This window comes from Symphalangus syndactylus, chromosome 13 (assembly GCF_028878055.3).
Source record: "Symphalangus syndactylus isolate Jambi chromosome 13, NHGRI_mSymSyn1-v2.1_pri, whole genome shotgun sequence".
NCBI lineage: Eukaryota > Metazoa > Chordata > Mammalia > Primates > Hylobatidae > Symphalangus > Symphalangus syndactylus.
In genome coordinates this window covers 76,108,158-76,131,303 of record NC_072435.2, presented here as the reverse complement: position 1 = coordinate 76,131,303, position 23,146 = coordinate 76,108,158, and the positions used below count along the sequence as shown (strand labels likewise).

At 37.6% G+C, this 23,146-nt stretch overlaps 2 protein-coding genes across 41 annotated transcripts in view; one reads left to right on the top strand and one right to left on the bottom strand.

Moving 5' to 3' along the window:
- ACSS3 (acyl-CoA synthetase short chain family member 3) overlaps positions 1 to 23,146 on the bottom strand; it is a 515,807-nt gene that overhangs the window by 477,979 nt on the left and 14,682 nt on the right. For 6 of the 40 annotated variants that reach the window (XR_010115110.1, XR_010115117.1, XR_008650043.2 and 3 more), the window contains one exon: positions 17,361 to 18,421. The exons of 13 other annotated variants lie outside the window; for them this stretch is intronic. The gene's annotated coding sequence lies outside the window, so the exon portion shown is untranslated. Of the gene's footprint in view, positions 1 to 1,304; positions 5,406 to 17,360; positions 18,422 to 19,226; positions 23,054 to 23,146 lie in introns of those variants that run through there. 21 more of the 40 variants (XR_010115105.1, XR_010115112.1, XR_008650039.2 and 18 more) reach the window with 9 other exon arrangements.
- The window catches only part of LIN7A (lin-7 homolog A, crumbs cell polarity complex component), a 149,200-nt gene that overhangs the window by 120,637 nt on the left and 5,417 nt on the right, over positions 1 to 23,146 (top strand). The window contains exon 5 of the mRNA XM_055236874.2: positions 9,033 to 9,251. Within this exon, the coding sequence (XP_055092849.1) occupies positions 9,033 to 9,251 (219 nt within the window). The remainder of the gene's footprint in view (positions 1 to 9,032; positions 9,252 to 23,146) is intronic.

Genomic DNA, 23,146 nt, shown 5'->3' with positions numbered 1-23,146 from the left:
TAAAGCTCACGTTTGTACTCCTGAAGATGGGTGTGTGTGTGTGTGTGTGTGTGTGTGTGTGTGTTTAATCTTCATTCCAGCAACCATCAGGACTTTTCCCTCCTTTTGGTGCAGACATCAAGGATCAGGCAGTTACTATAAAGCATTACCACCGGGATGTAGTAGCTGCATTTGTTTCCAGTTTTAGTCTCCAGATCTGAAAGGTGGGCTGAGGTCAACCAAATGTTAGATTTGTGAATATCTGATTGCTAGAAGGCACTGATCTTTTTCTAAAGCTTTTTTGCTCGTTTTCGGTTTTCTGCCCCCAGGCTTACTGATAATGCTCCGCATTCTCCACTTTCATGGTTCAAAAAGTCTTCTATTTCTAACTGCTCTCACAGGATAAGAATATGTATAATTATATACACTTTTTTTTCCATTAACCTCCTTGCTCTTTTGTGGTGTTTAGTTATTTGATGATTTTCCCCTCTCAAGTTCCCTCACATTATGCATGCTCCTATCAGGTAAATCTCCTGCACGTTCCTTCTTTATCTAACAGACCATGACATTGTTGAGGGACTGAGAGGAACAGTTTTAATGAATAACTAATGATCATTTGTAATTAGCATATCAATTGTATGAATGGAAATGATGCCACTAAATTACTTGAGGATGATTAACAGCAGTGGATTCACCTAGACAGTTTTAAACATTCTTCTAATAAGCCGCATACACTATTAATTTACTTGGTAAACTTTTGCTTCCCAAATAATATAAAGAAAACTTCTACCTACACCAGAGGCAAAATCATATTTTGTTGCTGTTGTTGTCTGTAAACATCTGAAGCCCTAAGCAACACCATCAACAAGAAAATAGTTCAACAAAGAACCAACATTTGTTGGACCCTTTGTAAATCCTAGGCACTGTTCCAAGTGCTTTATGTATGTTAAATTTAATGCTCATAATAATCCTATAAACTAAGTACACTACGATGCCCAATTTACAGAAAAGGAAAGTGAAGCTTTGCAATATTAAGCAGCTTTTCTGTGTTCACAGAGCTGGTAAGGGAAGAAGCTCAGATTCAAACCCAGGCAATACTGGTTCCTTAGCCTATGAGACTTTATATTTTATATTGATGTTATATTCATTGACTAAGTATTTATTGAGTTCATAATAAATGCTGGACACAGAGATAAATAAATTAGACTCATCCTGCTCTTGGACAGTCTGGTGGCAACAGAATGACCGTGAACTGATAAACTATAGTGCACTTGTGATAGATATTAGCATAAAGCAAGAACAAAGTACTATGGGAGATCATTAGCATATTTTTCCAAGAGATAAATGTGATACTTTTAATACATTTTCCACTTTTCTTAATCAAAAAAGACTATATTTAGAACAGGAAAATTAACACATTTGAAAAAAGGGAAAGATAAAACATCATAAAATTCTTTTCTGAATAATGCATACTACATTTTTTCCTTTACTGTACATACATATTTAGGATGGTTTAATTTATAAATCAGGCACAGTAAGAGATTAACAACAACAATAATAGAACAATTATAACAATGTACTGCAATCAAAGTTATGTGAATGTGATGTCTCATTCTCTCTCTGAATATCCCATTGTGCTGTACTCACCTATTTTTGGACCTTGATTGACCATGGGTAACTGAAACTGTGCATAAGGAGGCATTATTGTATATCCTGTAGCTTATTCAAAGATATTTCTTTCTTAATTAAATACTCAATCAACATTGCTTTTCTTTAATGATCAAAAATGCCAACTATAGAGCTACATCAAGGCAAAATCGTAAGATTTCCATCATCTAACCAACACCTTTTTTCTGTAGTATGGTTGTAGAGAAACCCTTAAGATGACTTTTACTATTTTCGTTAGTTCTATTTGGGTTTAGAGTAGTGTGTCCAAACACAAATCCACATGTCAGAGACTGGCTGGCTGGATCAGAGTTTTGTATTTATATATTCCTAGGTCATATTGCTACAGATCTTAATACGGCCAGGCTGGGAAGAACCTAGGTCTCTATATTTAAAAAGTTCTTCAGTTGACTTCTATGTAAGTCAAGGTTTAAGAGTGACTGGCCTAAACATCTCTATGAGTAAGGAAAACTGCCAATATGATACTTACTTTTTCTTTATTATTTTATTTAAGATTAAGGATTGGTAGGTAAGAGCCTCAACTCTAGAAACAGATAAAGCTCATTGCAGGTTGATCTGTTTGACTTACTACCTGGTGACCTAGGACACATTTCTTAACCTTTTCATCACCTTTTTAACAGATATGTTGCAAGGATTAGATAAAATGCACAGAAAACAGCCTTTTACTTAATAAATGGTCAATAAAAACTACAGTATACATATACACACATGCATGTTTACACACATTTATATGTATGAACACACACACTCTTAAAACAAAATGATACTAAAAGAACGTCATGGGGAGGCGGAGCTTGCAGTGAGCCGAGATCCAGCCACTGCACTCCAGCCTGGGCGACAGAGCGAGACTCCATCTCAAAAAGAAAACAAACAAACAAAAGAACTTCATGGAACAAAAGTAAAACTATCATAAGAAAAAGATAATCACTGTTATCTTTGTGGGAAGGGAATAGATCTTTGCTTGGTTATGCTGGGCCTTTTCAAAGTTGAGAATCATAACCCCCTAATCCTAGTAGTGGTGAGTCCTTCAGGTAGCCCCATGCTGCTCCTCCCCTCCAGCTCACACCTTTGAGCTAGGAGTTGCCAGATATTTTTCTTGCCATTAGTTCCTATCCTTTTGCATCACACAAAAATGACACTCCATGTATTTCATTTCGGGATTAGTTAAGCTAGAAAATTAGCATGGGGTTGTTGAAAGAGCAGTCATCAAGAAAAATGAGTTCTAATCCAGACCTACAACTAACAGACTTATAAAATGGAGTAAGTCATAGCCAGTCTTGGTGTCTGTTTCCTTACGTATTAAGATATAAGGACATAAATGAGATTATTTCTAAAGGTCTTTTTAGGTATAATGTTCTGTGTTTCTGAGCTATCTAATTCACTAAGGTATAATTACCTAATACCCTTGATGTCGTTTACTCCAAATGATGATAACATCATTTGGCCTTTAATCTAAAGGAATGACTGATGTTATTTAGGAGTCTACGCATAAACCTGGCTGTAGATATGCCTTGAATAACTACAAGGTCTAGCTAACTCTTGTTGTCCAATGAAGTGTTTAAGTAACTTATCCATCAGAAAACTGGATCAAGATGATGTCTATATAATTCCCACAGAGAAAAACCTGCCTAAAAACTTGGCCAGTTGACGACTGATGGTGCACAGATCGCATGATTGCTTCCCAGGGCAGGCATTGCTTCCATCTGAGATCTAGCCAGGGTCAAAATTTAACCCTCTATGGAAGCGGGAGAGAGAGAGCACATGTCATGAGCAAATTCATGTATGTCGTGCAATTCAAATTCTCTCTTATAAGGGATGATCCTTAATCAACCAGGAAATTGAGCATACCAGAAATATGAGCATACCAGAAATAAGCTACCATTTTAATATCTCACAGTGTATACGAATAGAAAAACTATTGAATGAACAGAATACAGCCATGTTCAAAACTTGGTTGAGTCTAGGCGCGGTGGTTCATTCCTGTAAACACAGCACTTTGCGAGGCTGAAGCAGGCGGATCACTTAAGCCCAGGAGTTCGAGATCACCCTGGCCAATGTGGCAAACCCTGTCTTTACTAAAAATACAAAAAGTAGCTGGGCATGGTGGCAGGCACCTGTAGTCCCAGCTACTCGGGAGGCTGAGGCACAAGAATTGCTTTAACCTGGGAGATGGAGGTTGCAGTAAGCCAAGATCGTGCCATTGCACTCCAGCCTGGGTGACAGAGTAAGACTTCATCTCAAAACAAAATGAAGCAAAGAAAACCTTGGTTCATTTGCCAGCGATTGATTTGCTAAACTTCAATTAAATTAACTAACTTGAAAGCTGCCTAGAGCTTACTGCTGTATGAGATTGCTGATGAAACAAGTATGCCTTTGGTTATTTACTGAGCTATTTTTTTCCCAGCTTCCTAAATGAAAATATATTTCTTTGCATATCAATATTATAGGAGATCCAGTTCGTATGGTTTTTATATCAGTTTAGTATTTTATTAGCTTGTATTTATTGTAATACAACTATTTGAAGGCTCCATATATGTATACAACTATTGTATATAATTAATGTACATAATAGTGTGTGTGTGTGAGTGTGTATATATATACATTTTTTTTTTTGAGACAGAGTCTTGCTCTGTTGCCCAGGCTAGAGTGCAGTGACACAAACATGGCTCCCCACAGCCCCGACCTCCTGGGTTCAAGCCATTCTCTTGGTTCAGCATCCCAAGTAGTTGGGACCACAGACACGTGCCACTCGCCCCAGCTATTTAAAAAAAAAAAAATTCTTTGTAGAGATGGGGTCTTGCCATGTTGCTCAGGTTGGTCTTGAACTCCTAGGCTCAGGCAATCTTCCTTCCTGCCTCAGCCTCCCAAATGGCTGGGATTACAGGCATGAGTCACTGTGCCTGACCTCATATTAATTTTTATATTTATTGTTAAAAGATTTGTCAGCTAAAGATAGAAGCATTTTCGGGATGGGAATGTCCAGTCTTCATAGTGCATTTTAATTCATTTCATGTATGCTCATGGCCAGCCTAGGCATAATTGTGGGGTAGATAACATTTCTTTTTAGGGGTTTTTCTGTTTTAGGTGATACTTCTCTTTGGCCAAAATATTTCCTGGGTACCTACTATACCCTCAGGCTGTTCTCATCATTCCTCACCTTCTTAATAAAATCCAATTTTACCAGATGTCCATTGCAAGGCCTTGTTAAATTAATTTATGCTAATGCAATAGGTACAACAAAACTCTTAAAGCAAGGGGATAAAACTTAAAAATATAGAATTTCAGGTTTTAAATGGAGGAGGGGGTTTCACTTTAAAATAAGAAGTCTTTTTAGAGCTCTTGAAGTCATATAAGAACCACCTTCTCAGCCTATGTAGGAAGCTGGTGCTACAAGTTTTCAGTGATTGATCAAACTTAACACTGGTTCTTATAAAAGACAACTCTGAATCAGGAGTGCTTGTATATACAGCTTTGATAAAATAGCTTAACTGTTTATAAATAATCTATTGCATTTCAAAATATGTCTTAAATATTTAGCTAGAAATAATGCATACTTTCATTGAGAGTGAGACACAGACTAAGTCAAAAGCAAGAATAGATGCTGAACTTTCAGGGCTCAAGGAATACCTGTAAAGGGCTTGCACATCAACATTTATACCCTAACTGAGTAGATCTTTTGGCTTCTTTTTATTCATGCAACAAGACTTCTGTGGCAAGATGGTTTGATTTCTTGTTCTTACCTTAAAAGGGAAAGAAAGAAGAAGATAAAACTGCCTTATTCTTGTTACAAAGTTATACTGATGGACTAAAAGCACTCCAGAGATAAATAATAGGTTAAGGAGACAAGCATATGTACTCAAAAGTATTTACAAAGTAGGCAAAGCTAGTGGGAAAAAAAAGGCCACAAAAATAATCCTTAAGACAAGAATTAAGATATCCTTCTGAAAACAATTAAAAAGCAAAGTTGAGGAGTGTTTGAAATAAAAATTTTTCAAGTATGCTTATATTTCTTAATATCTTTCTAAAATTCACTTCTTAGCTGCTTAATTATATAATTTTAGGATGTTAGTAAAGCATTTCAGTAGTACAAGTGAGGAACTGTGACACTGCCCAGATCTCTCATAGTGGCTCTGTGTCCTGGTGGGAAAGACAGTAGAGCCAAACCAAGAGACCTGTTGACTCTGTTGAGCCTTAAAGAGAATCTGAGTCCTTGTCTAAACTGAAGATAAAGCATGAAGGCAAAATTTCTGGAATTGAAAACTGTGGAGTCTGCTTTTGATACATTGTTAAGTGTGTGGGAGAGGGCAGAGCAGGGACTGGAAGAGGATAACCTTGATGGTTTTGCAGGGCCTGGTGTGTGGTGCACCAGCCAGCCGTATTTCTCTCAACTCTTCACCACCACTGTGAGAGCCTAATGGCCCACACACATTAGTACCACAGCCCTCCTGTGGCAACTGAATTGCAGACACAGTGCCAAAACAGAGATAATGGGCCTCTAAAGGTCTGGCCTAGAATCTCCAACCCTATTAAATAAAAGCAAATAGAACGAAAGCCACGAAGAAGTCTACAGACTGATGATTTGGCCTAGAAAATGGGTGAACCATTATTATTAAAACATAAACATGTAAGTTTTAATATTAAAAAGGAAATTAGAGAAGGGTATGTAGACAACCAAATCACCAAGTTTTCCTTTCAAAGGAAAATTCTATGCATTAACAAATCATCGTGGGACCAGTTATAAAGAAATTACAAACATACTGAAAATAGGGTTTATATTGCACGATGCTGTCAAAGTTTACCTTCCTTTCATGTTTTCTCAAGAAATGTAGTGGAGTATAATTCACAGAATAAATGCTTAATAAACATATTAGTTGAGTGACTAAGCCGATAATCAAATGATCCCTTAAGTCTCCAAATCTGCAGTAGAAATTATGAATCTGAAGGTACAATTCAAGGGTGCTTAAGATTTCACTTCCTTTATTTTTCTGTAACTCAATTTAGTATCCAGTTTGAGTTTCCCTTCTGCTTGGATTGTGAAAATGTAATGTCAAACAATTGAGGGTGGCCTTCTCTGCCTCTTCAGTGTGACTCCTAGGTGGTCTGACACTCTTTAACCTTATCTCAGTCTCCATCTATCACACTGCATAGTGATTTTTTTTCTCTGTACTTTACCCAAGAAGCAAGGCAAAAAGGCCTTGGCAGTTCAATCTTGTAAATTAAAGGTTCTGTCATCTGCCCTGGTGATCCACTCAGAGGGGCAGGAGCCAGGGTTTCCTTATGTAGGGTCCTATAAAGTCTAATTACAACTTTCTTCTTTTTGCTTCTTCATCATCCTAACCTGGAGAATCTTCAGAAGATTGGGAAAAAAGCAGCATTGTGTTTACTTAGAGGAAACATAGTTTCTCCAAGTATTGTCTATGCTATGATGTTCAAAAGACTGTTTTGAAACTCAAAAGCCAAGAATTGATTTGTTTTTTGTTTTCTATCATATCTATCTTATAAGTATGTGTGCATATTTGATTGTATCCTGAATAGATTTTTCTGAATATAAAATTATTCACTTATAATAAGGGCTTATTCAATGCATAACAATACTGCCCTCCAGAAAAATTTCACCAGTTTTTGTAAGTTATTAGCAGTCCGAGTCCAATTTTCCTACATCCTTGTCTGTACACCAAATTTAAAAATACATATTTATCATTTTTAAGTTAAAAATGAAATATTGGCCAGGCACGGTGGCTTATGCCTGTAATCCCAACACTTTGGGAGGCCGAGGCAGGCAGATCACAAGGTCAGGAGATTGAGACCATCCTGGCTAACACGGTGAAACCCTGTCTTTACTAAAAATAGAAAAAAATTAGCTGGGCGTGGTGGCGGGCACCTGTAGTCCCAGCTACTCGGGAGGCTGTGGCAGGAGAATGACGTGAAACCAGGAGGCGGAGCTTGCAGTCAGCCAAGATTGCGTCACTGCACTCCAGCCTAGGCGACAGAGCAAGATTCCATCTCAAAAAAAAAAAAAAAATATATATATATATATATATATATATATATATATTTTTTTTTATGTTGGTCTATACTTCTTTGATTACTAGGGAGTTTGAATATCTTTTCTGAGGTCTATTGGCCATTTATATTTTTTATTTTTTGTCCATGCATGTCAGCTGCTCATTCTGCTTAGATCTTTATTGACTTGTTAGAAGAATGAAGGGCAGGCTGGGCGCAGTGGCTCATGCCTCTACTCCCAGCAGCTTGAGAGGCTGAGGGAGGTGGATCGCTTGAGGTCAGGAGTTCAAGACCAGCCTGACCAACATGGTGAAATGCCATCTCTACTAAAAATATAAAATTAGCCAGGTGTGGTGTTGCACGCCTTTAATTCCAGCTACTTAAGAGGCTGAGGCAGGAGAATCGCTTGAACCCAGGAGGCAGAGGTGGCGGTGAGCCCAGATCAGGCCATTGCATACCAGCCTGGCCAACAAGTGTAAAACTCTGTCTCAAAAAAATAAAAAAGGGCAAATAAACCAGAAAAAAAACTCTTTTGCACTAAGTATATGACAGCATATACTAAAACTGTTTTTCTGGTTTATGTGCCTTTTTTTTTTTTTTTTAGTGTTTGAGACATAGAAACTTACACTGTGCACATCTGATTTTGTGGTTATTTTTCCTGTGGCATTTTAAATTAAGAATTCCTTTTCTATTGAAAAATGATTAATGTTCACCTTTTATTTTAGTTACTTTATGTTTTTATTTTACATTTAAATTTTAATTAATCTGTTATATTTAGCATAGTGTATGAGATTGGGTCTCCATTATTTTGTATTATTTAATTTAGTTAATAGTCCTTTTCTCCTTTGGTCTAAAGTCCACATTTATAATAAATAAAGCTTTCCATGTGATGACTCTCCTTCTAGACTCTGTGCTATGTTCTACTATCTCTTTTATACGCACAATAAGATACCACTTTAATCATTATAGATTCTTAATAAATTTTAATATCTGATCGAGAAATTTCCTCTTTGTTACTATGTTTTAATTTTTTTCAAAATTTTGTTGACTAGTGCATTTACTCTTCCAGATAAAATTTGGAAATTTCATTCCTAATGTCAGCATTATAATTTAGGTCTTCATTGCTTTTCACCCTCATAACCTGAATCCCCATGCAGTCCATTCTGTGACCTAGTGCAGCCTAACCTGCTTATAGTTTAACCACAATGTAATAAACAATAACGATGATGGTAAGATAACTCATTTGCCATGTTTTCTTAAAATTTTAAATTTTGGGTTCTTAATATGATATTAATTTCAGATTTGTCTCTCAGGGAAAAGAACATTGAACCTCCTCCCTTTAAGAAGTGTCATTGTATTTTCAGAGTGTGGAAGGAGAACACCATGAGAAAGCTGTGGAACTACTCAAGGCTGCTAAAGACAGCGTCAAGCTGGTGGTGCGATACACCCCAAAAGTTCTGGAAGAAATGGAGGCTCGCTTTGAAAAGCTACGAACAGCCAGGCGTCGGCAGCAGCAGCAATTGCTAATTCAGCAGCAGCAACAGCAGCAACAGCAACAAACACAACAAAACCACATGTCATAGGTGAGAAGTGACTTATTCTATACAAGGGGTATATATATATATATATATATATATATATATATATATATATATGAATATATTTAAAATATATTTTAGATATGTTCTAAAATATATTTTCTTAGCTGAAACAAAATCATTAGATTTAAATAATCCAAACAAAATCAATCAAACAAAAGACAGTGATCTAAAAATACATAAGCAAGATAGTTTATGTGCCATTCAGCTATATTCTCCACAAATATAAGGTAATTTGGAAAATGATATACTTTGAAAGGGGCAAGTACAGGATCTAGGATGCTTTTACACAAATCAAGAAAATGCAGCCTCTGTGCAAACCCAGATCCTAAGGAGAAGAGTGTGAGCTGGATTCCAGGCCTCACTCACCCTGTTGGCCAGTTGCCTTTACACAGTGTATTAACTGAACAACCTTATAGTGCTGACCCTGGAAAGATCCCCTTTAGAATACTGAGATACAATTTATTGGAAAAGTGCCCCACTGAAAAGAATGAAGCTGAGACCTGCCACTGTCTACGCTCTAAGAGATTCTGAAGTTCTCCGTGGATGCTCCTTTAAAGTGTGTCTAACATACAAATGGCCAACAGCTATATGAAAAAATGCTCAACATCTCCAATCATCAGAGAAATGCAAATTAAAACCACAATGAGATATCAGCTCATACCTTTTAAATTGGCTATGATCAAAAAGATGAAAGATAACAAGTGCTAGTGAGGATGTAGAGAAAAGGGAACCCTTGTACACTGTTGGTGGGAATATAAACTGCTACAGCCAATTTGACAGACAATATGGAGGTTCCTCAAAAAAGTTCAAATAGAATTCCATATGATCCAGCAATTCTGCTTCTGGGGAGATATTCAAAGGAATTGAAATCAATATGTCAAAGAGATGTTTGCACTCCCATGTTCAATACAGCATTATTACAACAGCCAAGATATGAAAACAACTGAAGTGCTATCAAGGGATGAATACATTTTTTAAATATGATAAGTATGTGACAGATATCTATATCTACCTACACACACACATACACACACATATACCATTTAATATTTAGCCTTTAAAAAAGCAGGAAATGTCATTTTTGTCAGCGTGGATGGGCCTACAGAACATCATGCTAAGTGAAATAAGCCAAGCATGGGCAGACAAATACCACATGATCTCACCTATGTGTGGAACCTGAAAAACTTTAATTCATAGAAGTAGAGAGTAGAATGTGGTTTCCAGAGGCTGGGAGGTTGAAGGAGGAGGGTAGACAGAGAAAAGGGAAAAGGTCTTAGCCAAAGGTTACAAGTTTCAGTTAGGTAGAAGGGGAATAAGTTAAGATGATCTATTACACAACTTGGTAACTATAGTTAATAATACTATATTGCATATTTCAAAATAGCTGAGAGAATGGACTGTAAATATTCTCACCACAAAGAAACAATAAGTATTTGTGGTGACAACTTTGGTAGCCTGATTTGATCATTCCACAATGTATACACGCATTGAAACATCACATTATAATCCATAAATATATAAAATTATTACTTGTCAATTAAAAATAAAACTTTAAGAGTTTTGAAAAAGTTGTAAAGTAGAAATAAAATGTGTCTAAGATTCTCCTGCCTTTTTCTAAATTCCACTTTGTGACAAAGAACACTAAATCAGGTTTTGCTGTCTATTATCAAGAAAATTGAAGAAAAAATGTTGAGACCCCATCTTTGAAGTTCCTACTATGCCATATGCCCTTATCACATTTTATCCCTAATCCTCAGAAAAAAACCTTCAGGGCAAGTATCAATAAAAAGTTTTTTAGATGAAAATATGAAGCTAAAATAGCTTCAGTGGATTTCCTATGACTGCATTTGCAGAAACATAGAATTCTTTTCCTTTTTACTCTACCAGGTTTTCATCTGCCAACATCAGATATTCTGGAGTTATATAAATTTTCGTTGCTATCCTTTGGAGAAGACAGTTCATATTGTTAGATACCTTTACACTATGATGTCTGTGAATGTGTATTTGAAGTGAACTTCAAATATTCTTGGAAAAATGATTGTGGGTAATAGTGGTTTTAGGTCACTCAACATCAGATTACTATTTGCACAAACAAATATTGGATATAACATGAGGCTTTCAATTGTTTGTGACACTTGTGAAAAGAAGAAGCTACAGGCCGAGCGCAGTGTCTCATGCTTGTAATCCCAGCACTTTGGGAAGCCGAGGTGGATGGATCACGAGATCAAGAGTTTGAGACCAGCCTGGCCAACATCGTCAAATCCTGTTTCTATTAAAATTCAAAAATTAGCCCCTGTAGTCCCAGCTACTTGGGAGGCTGAGGCAGGAGAATCGCTTGAACCCGGGAGGTGGAGATTGCAGTGAGCCGAGATCGAGCCATTGCACTCCAGCCTGGGCAACAAGAGTGAAACTCTGTCTCAAAAAAACACAAAAAAAAATGAAAAGAAGATGCTACATAGAAAAGGGGGGAAAAGATGTGGGATTTGTCCTACAACAATCCTGGGAATTCAACAATCTATCTATTTTTCATAGGCTGCTATTTTTTATTATATATACCATATTTTAGTATCTTTATCTAAAATTGCATTCTATCCTAAAAAATACATTTATTGGGGGCTTAGCATGGTGGCTCACACCTGTAATCCCAGCATTTTGGGAGGCCGAGGCGGGCAGATCACGAGATCAGGAGATCGAGACCATCCTGGCTAACATGGGGAAACCTCGTCTCTACTAAAAATACAAAAAATTAGCTGGGCTTGGTGGTGGGCACCTGTAGTCCCAGCTACTCAGGAGGCTGAGGCAGGAGAATGGCGTGAACCTGGGAGGCGGAGCTGGCAGTGAGCCGAGATCACACCACTGCACTCTAGCCTGGGTGACAGAGCAAGACTCCGTCTCAAAAAAAAAAAAAAAAAAAAATTATTGAACATTATTTATTTGACACTGTTATAAGCGAGGCACTGTTTAATGAGCTGCAAAAATGGCAAGAATAATGCAAAGTTTTTGCCCTCATGCCTACATTCTGGTTGCAGGAGATAGTTAATAAACAAATAAACAAGTAAATAAAAATATCCTATTGAGACCAGAACTTTGCAGAGTAAAAATACAGGGTTTAAATAGAGAACTGCTTGGTGGCAACTTGACTGTGTGATCAGGGAAGATCTCTCAAAACATTGCAGATGAGACTGAATCACAAGAAGCCAGGAAAAGAGACTAAAAAGAGAAAGAAATAGCCAATGCAGTAGCTCTATGACAGGCATGTTTGAGGAACAGAAAGAAAGCCCGAGTAGTTAGAGAATAGTGAGTCAAGAACAGTGGTGGTGGCTATGGGGTCAATGGGATAGCTGGGGACTAGGTCACAGAGAGCTTTGTGAGCCACTGAGGGAAGTTAGATTTTATTGCACTGGAAGCCACTAAAGGTTTTTAAGCACAGGAGAGACATGGTCTGATTTATTAAAAAGATTACTCTGGCTGCTGTGAGAATAGATTATTGCAGACTGAGAGTGGAAGCAGAGACCAATTAGGAGGCTAATGTATAGTAGTCCAGGCAGGAAATATGCTGACTTGGTCTAGGATGATGTAGTTGAGACAGAAGTCTATAGACAGACAAGGACAAGTCATTTTGTCCACATCCTTCTTCTCTGTTATCCATTCCAAATGTAAAGCCACTTTACATTTGTACTTTTAGAACTCTTAAAGATCTCTTTTGTGGTAATGACAACGCATTATTCCTTAGTTAAACATTTACACTCTTTTTGCTAACTCATTTTTCTCTCATCCTTGATAATATAGACTTATACCAGTTCTCCTAATTGATTTGCCACATTGGTCCATAGTAAAATTGTGCAAGTATTTTGAAAGAAATATGTTCCCATTCAGACTTCTGAGGTCTTACTAAAGACTTCCAATATTATGCTCATTCAATCATCTTTAAAAGTATATGACTTGGCCGGAATTATTTGCTGGGCCATATTACTCAATTCCATTTCTCGGTTCCATCCATCTTAATTAAATCTCCATCTTCAAGCCGGGTGCGGTGGCTCACGCCTGTAATCCCAGCACTTTGGGAGGCCGAGGCGGGCGGATCACAAGGTCAGGAGATTGAGATCATCCTGGCTAACTCGGTGAAACCCCATCTCTACTAAAAACACAAAAAATTAGCTGGGCGTGGTGGCGGGCGCCTGTAGTCCCAGCTACTCAGGAGGCTGAGGCAGGAGAATGGTGTGAACCCGAGAGGCGGAGTTTGCGGTGAGCCGAGATCGCGCCACTGCACTCCAGCCTGGGTGACAGAGCAAGACTCCGTCAAAGAAAAAAACAAAAACAAAAAAAACCCCATCTTCATTAAATTTCCTATGGTTTCACCACCACAGACTAGTACTTTTAGTAAAAAGCATTTATTATACAAACTATGTTTTCTCTGGCATGAGATATAGTAGAGTTCTGTTTAAGTGAACATGAAATTTATATTTGTGCCTGCCAAGATGGCACTTGCAATACACATAAGCATGGCCCCTTGAGATAAAACTGTAGTGACCATTTCAGGTACAAATAAAATATATCCAAGTCATGTCATTCATGGATTTTATGGTGACTTCAGTCAAAGAGACTTACATTAGCTCTTAATTACATTTTAATTAATTTGATTTTTAAGGACTAAATGGGATTGTCACACTTGCTAATTCTTACTACAGTTGCTTCTGAGAAAAGTTTGAAGCTAATTTGAACTATTAGACTTTAAGCATCTCAGGTTTTTAAAAAATTTAACCAGTCAAGCAAAAGCAAAAAGTAAAATCAAAATACTTGTCTCATATTATCTTATTGTTTATCAAATGAAATACAGTTTCTACTCTGAAATTAGAAATAATATGTTTTTTTATCTGAGATGGTAAAAGTTATAAAGCATCTAGCAATGGTAAATAGTGAATACAAATGGAAAAAAGATGTAATGCAAGTACTGTGCAGGAAATTTGTCTCTTATGCTTACTTTTAATTGTAAACTCTCTTAAAGTAAAAATCAATTGTCTTTTCCCCTAACTTCTATATTTGATAATATTGAAGGATATACATTACATTTTCTAAAATGTAAAAAAATTATTGCTGTACAATAATATGCTAGAAATGTAAACAGAGAATATGAATCAGGGTTTTATTCATGCTATACCCACTTTTTTTGAGAAAGAGTTGTATTAGTTCATTTACACACTGCTGATAAAAACATACCCAAGGCCGGGCGCGGTGGCTCACGCTTGTAATCCCAGCACTTTGGGAGGCCGAGGCGGGCGGATCACGAGGTCAGGAGATTGAGACCACGGTGAAACCCCGTCTCTACTAAAAACACAAAAAATTAGCTGGGCGTGGTGGCGGGCACCTGTAGTCCCAGCTACTCGGAGAGGCTGAGGCAGGAGAATGGCGTGAACCCGGGAGGCGGAGCTTGCAGTGAGCCGAGATTGCACCACTGCACTCCAGCCTGGGCGATAGAGCAAGACTCCATCTCAAAAAAAAAAACAACAACAAAAAAACACATACCCAAAACCGGAAACAAAAAGATACTTAATTGGACTTACAGTTCCACATGGCCACAGAATCATGGCCGGAGGGGAAAGGCACTATTTTTTGTTTGTTTTTTGTTTTTTTAATACAGTCTCTCTCTGTCACCTAGGCTACAGTGCGGTGGCACAATCTCAACTCACTGCAACCTCCGCCTCCTGGGTTCAAGTGATTCTCCTACCTCAGCCTCCCAAGTAGCTGGGATTACAGGTGCCTGCCACCACGGCTGGCTAATTTTTGTATTTTTAGTAGAGACGGGGTTTCACCATACTGGTCAGGCTGGTCTCGAACTCCTGACCTCAGGTGATCCACCCACCTCAGCCTCCCAAAGTGCTGGGATTACAGACGTGAGCCACCATGCCCAGCCTGAAAGGCACATCTTACATGGTCTCGGCAAGAGAAAAATGAGGAAGAAACACAAGCAGAAACCCCGGATAAACCCATCAGATCTCATGAGACTTATTCACTATCACAAGAACAACACAGGAAAGACCACCATGATTCAGTTACCTCCCCCTGGGTCCCTTCCATAACACGGGAATTCTGGGAGCTACAATTCAAGTTGAGATTTGGATGGGAACACAGTCAAACCATATCAGAGTGTTATATTTATTCAGCTTTAAGCACCTCAGTTTTTTATTGTGAATCCATGTATATCATATTTCACCCAGATTCTCAAAAAATAAAAATAAGAAGAAAGAGGAATATCTCTGGAGATATCAACATTCTGAGGAAGTCAAGACCAAAATCTTGTCCCTGACCTCCATGGCTGGATCTAGGGTGGAGAATTCATTCCAGTCAAAACCAGCCTGTATCTTATTAAATTTACAAAGTTGCTGGCATTTGCCAGTAGCCTCACCAAATCTCTTTTTCCTCCTACTCTAAAGACCCCCCATTTTATTTATTTTGCCTACCTTTAAAACCCTTCTCTACCTTCTTCTAGCATTACCACATGCATGATCCTGATGATCTAATCCAAGGAATTACTACCAAAACTATCGGCCCAGTCACTGAGAAAACCAAGTTCCAGGGGATGACTTCAATAAAATTGAATGCAAGGAACCCAGAGTTTCCAAGCAGAACACCAGACAGAAATAATCATAAAGCTGACTAACACTTATTAAACAATTAGTGTGTGCCAAGAACTCTTTAGAGTGCTTCATATATATTAAATTACTTAATCTTTACAATAGCCTTATGAAGATTAGGTACTATGTTTAATCTTGTTTTAAAGAGTAAACTAATTAGTACAACCGCTATGGAGAACAGTTTGGAGGTTCCCACTGCAGATATCTGCACTCCCATGTTTACTGCAGCTCTGTTCACATTAGCCAAGATTTAGAAGCAACCTAAGTGTCCGTCAACAGATGAATGGATAAAGAAAATGTGGTACACAATGGAGCACTATTCAGCCATAAAAGAGAATGAGATTGAGATTCATGCCAGGCACAGTAGCTCACACCTGTAATCTCAATACTTTGGGAGGCCAAAGCAGCTGGATCACTTGAGGCCAGGAGTTTGAGACCAGCCTGGCCAACAAGGCAAAACCCCATCTCTAGTAAAAATACAAAAAAAAAAAAAAAAAATTAGCCAGAGCTGGTGACACATGCCTATAATCCCAGCTACTTTGGAGGCTGAAGCACAAGAATCATTTGAACACAGGAGCTGGAGGTTGCAGTGAGCCAAGTTCATGCCACTGCACTCCAGCCTTGATGGCAGATCAAGACTCAGTCTCAGGGGAAAAAAAAAAATCAGTAATTTGCAATAACATGGAGATCACTGTTTTCAGTGAAATAAGCCAAGCACGGAAAGACAAACATCACATATTCTCACTTATTTGTGGGAACTAAAAATCAAAGCAATTGAGCCCATGGAGATAGAGGGTAGAAGGATGGTTACCAGAGGCTGGGAAGGATAGTGGAGGAGTGGGGAGGGAGGTGGGGATGGTTAACGGGTACAAAAACACAATGAATGCATAAGGCCTAATATTTGACAGCACAACAGGGTGACTATAGTCAATAATAATTTAGCTATACCCTTAAAAATAACTAAATGAGTATAACTGGATTGTTTGTAACACAAAGGATAAATACTTAAGAGGATGCATACCCCACTTTCCATGATGTGATTATTACACATTACATGCCTGTATCAAAACATCTCATGGACCCCATAAATATATACATCATGTACCCACAAAAATTAAAAATTTTAAAAATTTTAAAATAAAGTAGGAAACTGAAGCATATAGGAGTTTTTTTAAATGTACCTAACATTTCACAGCTATTATAACAAGTAATAGGGCCATGATTCAAACCCAGGAACATGGGCTTTAAAGCCTCTTGCTCTTATTCATATTGCTACCCTTACTTTTCCTGAGCCCACTTCACAGACATATTTGTGAACTGTCTGGGGATTCAGTCTCTTGCAGTTATCCAAATCACCCTTATCCATTACCTTTAAAATAGTACCCCATACTTCAAATTACTTCATCCTCAAAGATGCATTAGCTTTCCATGGCTACCATAAAAATTACCACAAATATAGTAGCTTAAAATAACACAAATTTATTGTTTCTTGTAATGCTGTAGAATTCAATGCTCTTACTATCAAAATTCCAATGTCATTTTTCACAGAAGTAGGAAAAAAAAATCCCAAAATTTGTGTGGAACCACAAAAGACATCAAATAGGCAAATCAACTTTGAGCATAAAGAACCAGACTGAAGGCTTCACACTACCTGACCTCAGGGTCTATTACAAAGCTATGGCAATTAAAACAACATGCTATTGACATAAAGACAGACACATAGACCAATGGAACAAGCTAGAGAACCCAGAAATAAATCCACATATTTACAGTCAATTGATTTTTGACAAAGGTATCAAAAACATGCAATGGATAAAGGACAATCTCTTCAATCAATGGTGTTGGGAAAACTGCATATCCAAAGCAGAGGAATGAAATTGGACCCTATCTCACCGCATAACAAAACCAACTTAAAGTGATTGGAAACTTAACTGTAAGACTTGAAACTGTGAAACTACTAGACGAAAATAAAAGAAATGCTCCACAACATTGGTCTGGGCAAAGATTTGTTGGATACATTCCCAAAATCACAGGCAACAAAAGTAAAAATAGACATACAGGATTCTACCCAACTAAACAGCTTCTTCGCAGCAAAGGAAACAATTAACAGATTGAAGAAATAACCCATGGATTAGAAGAAAATATTTGCAAACCATACATCTGATAAAGGACTAATAACCAAAATATGTATGGAACTTAAGCAACTCAATAGCAAGAAAACAACTCAACCAAAAATGGGGAAATGACTTAATAGACATTTCTCAAAAGAAGCCTAAGGTATAGCCAACAGATGCATGAAAAATGCTCATTGTCATTAATAATCAGGGAAATGCAAATTAAAACCACAGTGGGATTTCACCTCACACCTGTTAGAATGGCTGTTATCAAAAAAAGACAAAGCCAGATGTGGTAGCAAGCACGTGTAGTCCCGGCTACACAGGAGGAAGAGGGTGAGGCAGGAGGATTGCTTGAGTCCAGGAATTTGAGTCCACCCTAGGCAACATAGTGAGACCCCCATCTCTAAAAAAAAAGAAAAAAAATAGTAAAATTTTAAATTTTAAAGCAGAAAAAATATAACAAGTGTTTGCAAGGGTATGGAGTAAGAGGAATCCTTGTGCACCAGTGGTGGGAATGTAAATTAATACAGCCATTTTGGAAAATAATATGGAGGAGGGTCCTCAAAAACCAAAATTAGAACCACCATATGATCCAGCAATCTCACTTCTGGGGATATATCCAAATGAATTGAAATTAGCATGTTGAAAGGATACCTGCAGTACATGTAGATTGCAGCATTGTTCACAATAGCTAAGATAAGGGAGCAAGGTAGGTGTCCAGCTTCAGCTAAATGGATATACATAACAGAATACTATTCAGCCTTAAAAGGGAGGGAAATCCTTCATTTGCAACAACATAGATGAACCTGGAAGACATTGTACTAAGTGAAATAAGCCAGGCACAGAAGAACAAATACCACGTCTCACTTATAAGCGGAATCTAAAAAAGTTAGACTCGGCCAGGTGCAGTGGCTCACACCTGTAATTCCAGCACTTTGGGAGGCCGAAGCGGGTGGATCACGAGGTCAGGAGTTTGAGACCAGCCTGGCCAATATGGTGAAACCCTGTCTCTACTAAAAATACAAAAATTAGCCAGGCGTGGTTGTGCGCCTGTAATCCCAGCTACTCAGGAGGCTGAGGCAGAAGAATTGCTTGAACCCAGGAGGTGGAGGTTGCAGTGAGCCGAGCTCGCACCACTGCACTCCAGCTTGGGCAACGGAGGGAGACTCTGTCTCAAAAAAAAAAAAAAAAGTTAGACTCATAGAAGTACAGAGTAGAATAGTGATTATCAGAGGTAGAGGAGAAGGGTGAACGGGGAAAGAAAGAGGAGACGTTGACCAAAGGGTATAAAGTTTCAGTCAGACAGGAGGAATAAGCTTTAGTGATCTATTGCACAGAATGATGAGTTAAATAATAATGTCTATTTCAAAACTGTTAAAAGGATAGATTTTAAATATTTCCACCACAAAAAATAAGTATGTGTGGTGATAAAATGTGTCAATTATTTTATCTGGTTTAATCATTTCACATTTTAAACATATCAAAACATCAATTCAATACATTAGTACATCACAAATTTATTTGTACATCACAAATTTGTACATCACAAATGTATACAATTATTATTTGCCAATTGAATATACAATTTTAAAAATATATCTTGTAATTCTGTAGGATAGAAGTCCAACACAGTTTTACTGGGCTTTAGGACACTCTGGGGGAAAATTCATTGCTTCCTGGGCCCTTCCTCCATCTTCAAAACGAGTAGTGGTAGTGGAGTCCTTCTCACATTGCATTTCTCTGACCTCTGCCTTCATCACAACACTGTTTTCTGTCTCCCTCTTTCACTTTTGTTGTTGTCTTGGTGCTTGTAAAACTGTTGACTTAATTTATTTCTATTGATTTACATTTGATGTTTGTGTATGAAAGTGACACTTTTTCATTGCAAAATTTTTAGACAGTAGAGAAGTATAAATTAACCTTTCAGCTGTAATCTCACTTCATTTTAGTACACATTGTTTTTTCTCCAGAAATGTTATTTCTATATATGTATGCTTATATGTATGTGTTTATATATATATATGCTTATTTTCACTCATATTTTACATGCTAAATTATAACATGATTTTTAAAAATTAAACAATATGGTTAACATTAGTAGACTTAGGTCTACATTTTAAATATCTGTGTAAAGTTTTAATGTCTAGGTATACAATAATCAATCTCTTATGAATGGACGTTAAGGTCATTAACATTTTTATACCTTGTTGGATTTGATTTGCTAACTTCTGTTGAGGGTTTTTAAATTTATGTTCATGAGAGATATTGGTCTGTAGTTGGTTTTTTTTTTCTTCTAGTGTCTTCATCTGGCTTTGGTATTAATGTAATGCTGGCCATATAGAATGAGTTAGGAAATATTCGCTCTGCTTCTATCTGATATGCTGAAAGCAATTATAGACAATTAGTATAACTTATTTCTTAAATTTTGGTAGAATTCTCCAGTGAACCTATCAGGGTCTGGTGCTCCCGCTTTGGAAGGCTACTAATTATTGATTCGATTTCTTTTATAAATATAGACCTATTCAAATTGTCTATTTCTTCTTATGTGAGTTTTGGCAGATTGTCTTTTTTTTTGGAGACAGAGTTTCGCTCTTGTTGCCCAGGCTGGAGTGCAATGGTGTAATCGCAGCTCACCGCAACCTCCGCCTCCCGGGTTCAGCAATTCTCCTGCCTCAGCCTTCTGAGTAGCTGGGATTACAGGCATGCGCCACCACGCCCAACTAATTTTGTATTTTTAGTAGAGACCAATTTTCTCCATGTTGGTCAGACTGGTCTTAAACTCCCGACCTCAGGTGATCCGCCCACCTCGGCCTCCCAAAATGCTGGGATTACAGGCGTGAGCCACCATGCCCAGCCCAGATTGTGTCTTTCAAGGAATTGTCCATTTCATCTAGGTTATCAAAATGGTGGATATAAAGTTGTTCATAGTACTTTTTTTACTATGCTTTTAATGTCCATGGTATTTGTAGTGATGTGACTGCTTTCATTTCTAATAGTGGTAATAATTTGTGTCCTCTCTTCCTTTTTGTTAGCTTGGCTAGAAGTTTATTGATTTTATCAGTCTTTTTAATTTTTTTGAGATGAGGGGTCTTGCTATGTTGCCTAGGCTGGACTTAAATTCCTGGGCTCACACAGTTCTTCCATCTCAGTCTCCTGAGTAGCTGGGACTACAGGCATGCACCACAGCGCTTGGTTTTTATTGATCATTTTATATAATCAGCTTTTGATTTCATTGATCTTCTCTATTAATTTCCTATTTTCAATTTCATTGATTTCTTCCACATTAATTTTTATTAATGAAAAATTAATCTGCATTAATGTTTATTGTTTGTTTTCTTCTGCTTACTTTGGATTTAATTTGCCCTTTTTCTAGTTTCCTAAGGAAGAAGCATAGTTGATTGATTTTTTGGTTCCCACAACTTAACAAAACATTTTTATTTTTTATTTTTACTTGGTTCAAAATATTCTTTAAATTTCTCTTGTGATTTTTTTTCTTTGACTCATCCCTCTTCCACTTTTAATTACACTGAATTGAACTAAATAATCCAGGGTAATTTCCCTATTTTAACACAGGCTTATTAGCAACCTTAATTTCATTTACAACCTTAACTGCATCTAACATATTTATAGGTTCTGGAGATTAGGATGTGGACTTAACATTTAGTGGATGACGAGGCACTATTCTGCCTACCACGATGGTTCTTTTAAGAGTTAGTAAGGCAATTTGATCAAGACACACTAATATGGAAAAGAAGCTTTTGTTAAAAATAAATTATTAATCAGTTAAATTATAAATTATGACCGAGGGCAACACTAACATTTGTTGCAGCTGGTTCTTCCCAACGGGTACGTCAGTGGCCCACATGTTGAATGCCCAGTGCGCTCTCTCAGGCTGACTCCTGCCCTGGATAGATGAAGAGATCCAAGACTTACCAAAATTCACCTGTTCTGATTCCCATTCCTTCAGGACATGTAGTTATATTATCATTTAATTCATTAAGAACTCAGCCTCTAGGCCAGGCATGGTGGCTCACACCTGTAATCCCAGCACTTTGGAGGCCAAAGCGGGCAGATCACCTGAGGTCAGGAGTTTGAGACCAGACTGGCTCACATGGGGAAACCCTATCTCTACTAAAAATACAAAAATTAGCTGGGGGTGGTGGCACATGCCTGTAGTCCCAGCTACTCAGGAGGCTGAGGCAGAAGAATCGCTTGAGTCCGGGAAGTGAAGATTTACTTCACCTCAAATAAAAAAAAAAAAGAACTCAGTCTACATCTCTGGTCACTTTGTAGCTAAATTACCTTTAGGAAGTTATTCAATCTAAGATTCAGTAAAATGGTCTGCTGTGGAGATTAAATATGAAAAAAATATGTGAAACTCTTGGCAAAATATGTGACACTTAGTGAGCACTCAATAAATTTTCATTAGTGATAGAAGTAGTAGTCGGAGTGATGATATTGCACTAGTTAAAATGTTAACGCTCATGTGTTGTTATATAATATCTCGTTGGTGACTCCTGAGGAAACACAATGGCTTTATGCATGGTTTTCAATCCACTCAGTAGTCCCCAGGGGAGGTTGGGCACATCTCTATAAAGCATGACAGCTAGAGAGTGTTGACGCAAAGTAAACAGAACAATTTTGTTAAAATCTGTTTTCAATATGGTGCTTGGCATTCATTGAAATAAAAATATCTGCAGCTTTGAGAACGAAGATGTAAAAATCACGGTTCTCTCTGAAAGAAATGACCCTCTAATAGTGGAAGAGTGGCAGGTATGGGGGAAGTATCTGGCAAGACTGCTCCCCAAAATCTGACCATAGAGACAATTGCCTATTCTGTTCCACGTGGTGTCAGGCTGACCTTATGAAGAGAGACAGATTTAATGTCCGCATCAGAGCAGGAATATTGGTGCTTCCAGCCTAGCAGAGAGAGGTTTTGCTGGCTTCTACCTCAACAAAAGCACTACTAAAAGCCCTAAGAGTCGTAACATAAATGTTGGTTATTCTTTGCCTTCATGAGGAAAAATAGAATCATCTGGAAATGGAAGAAAGAAATGTTTTACATTTGAAATGTTTCCAAACTGGTGTTCTTTATTTCATTTTAGGGAACAACTGTGGCTTTTCCATC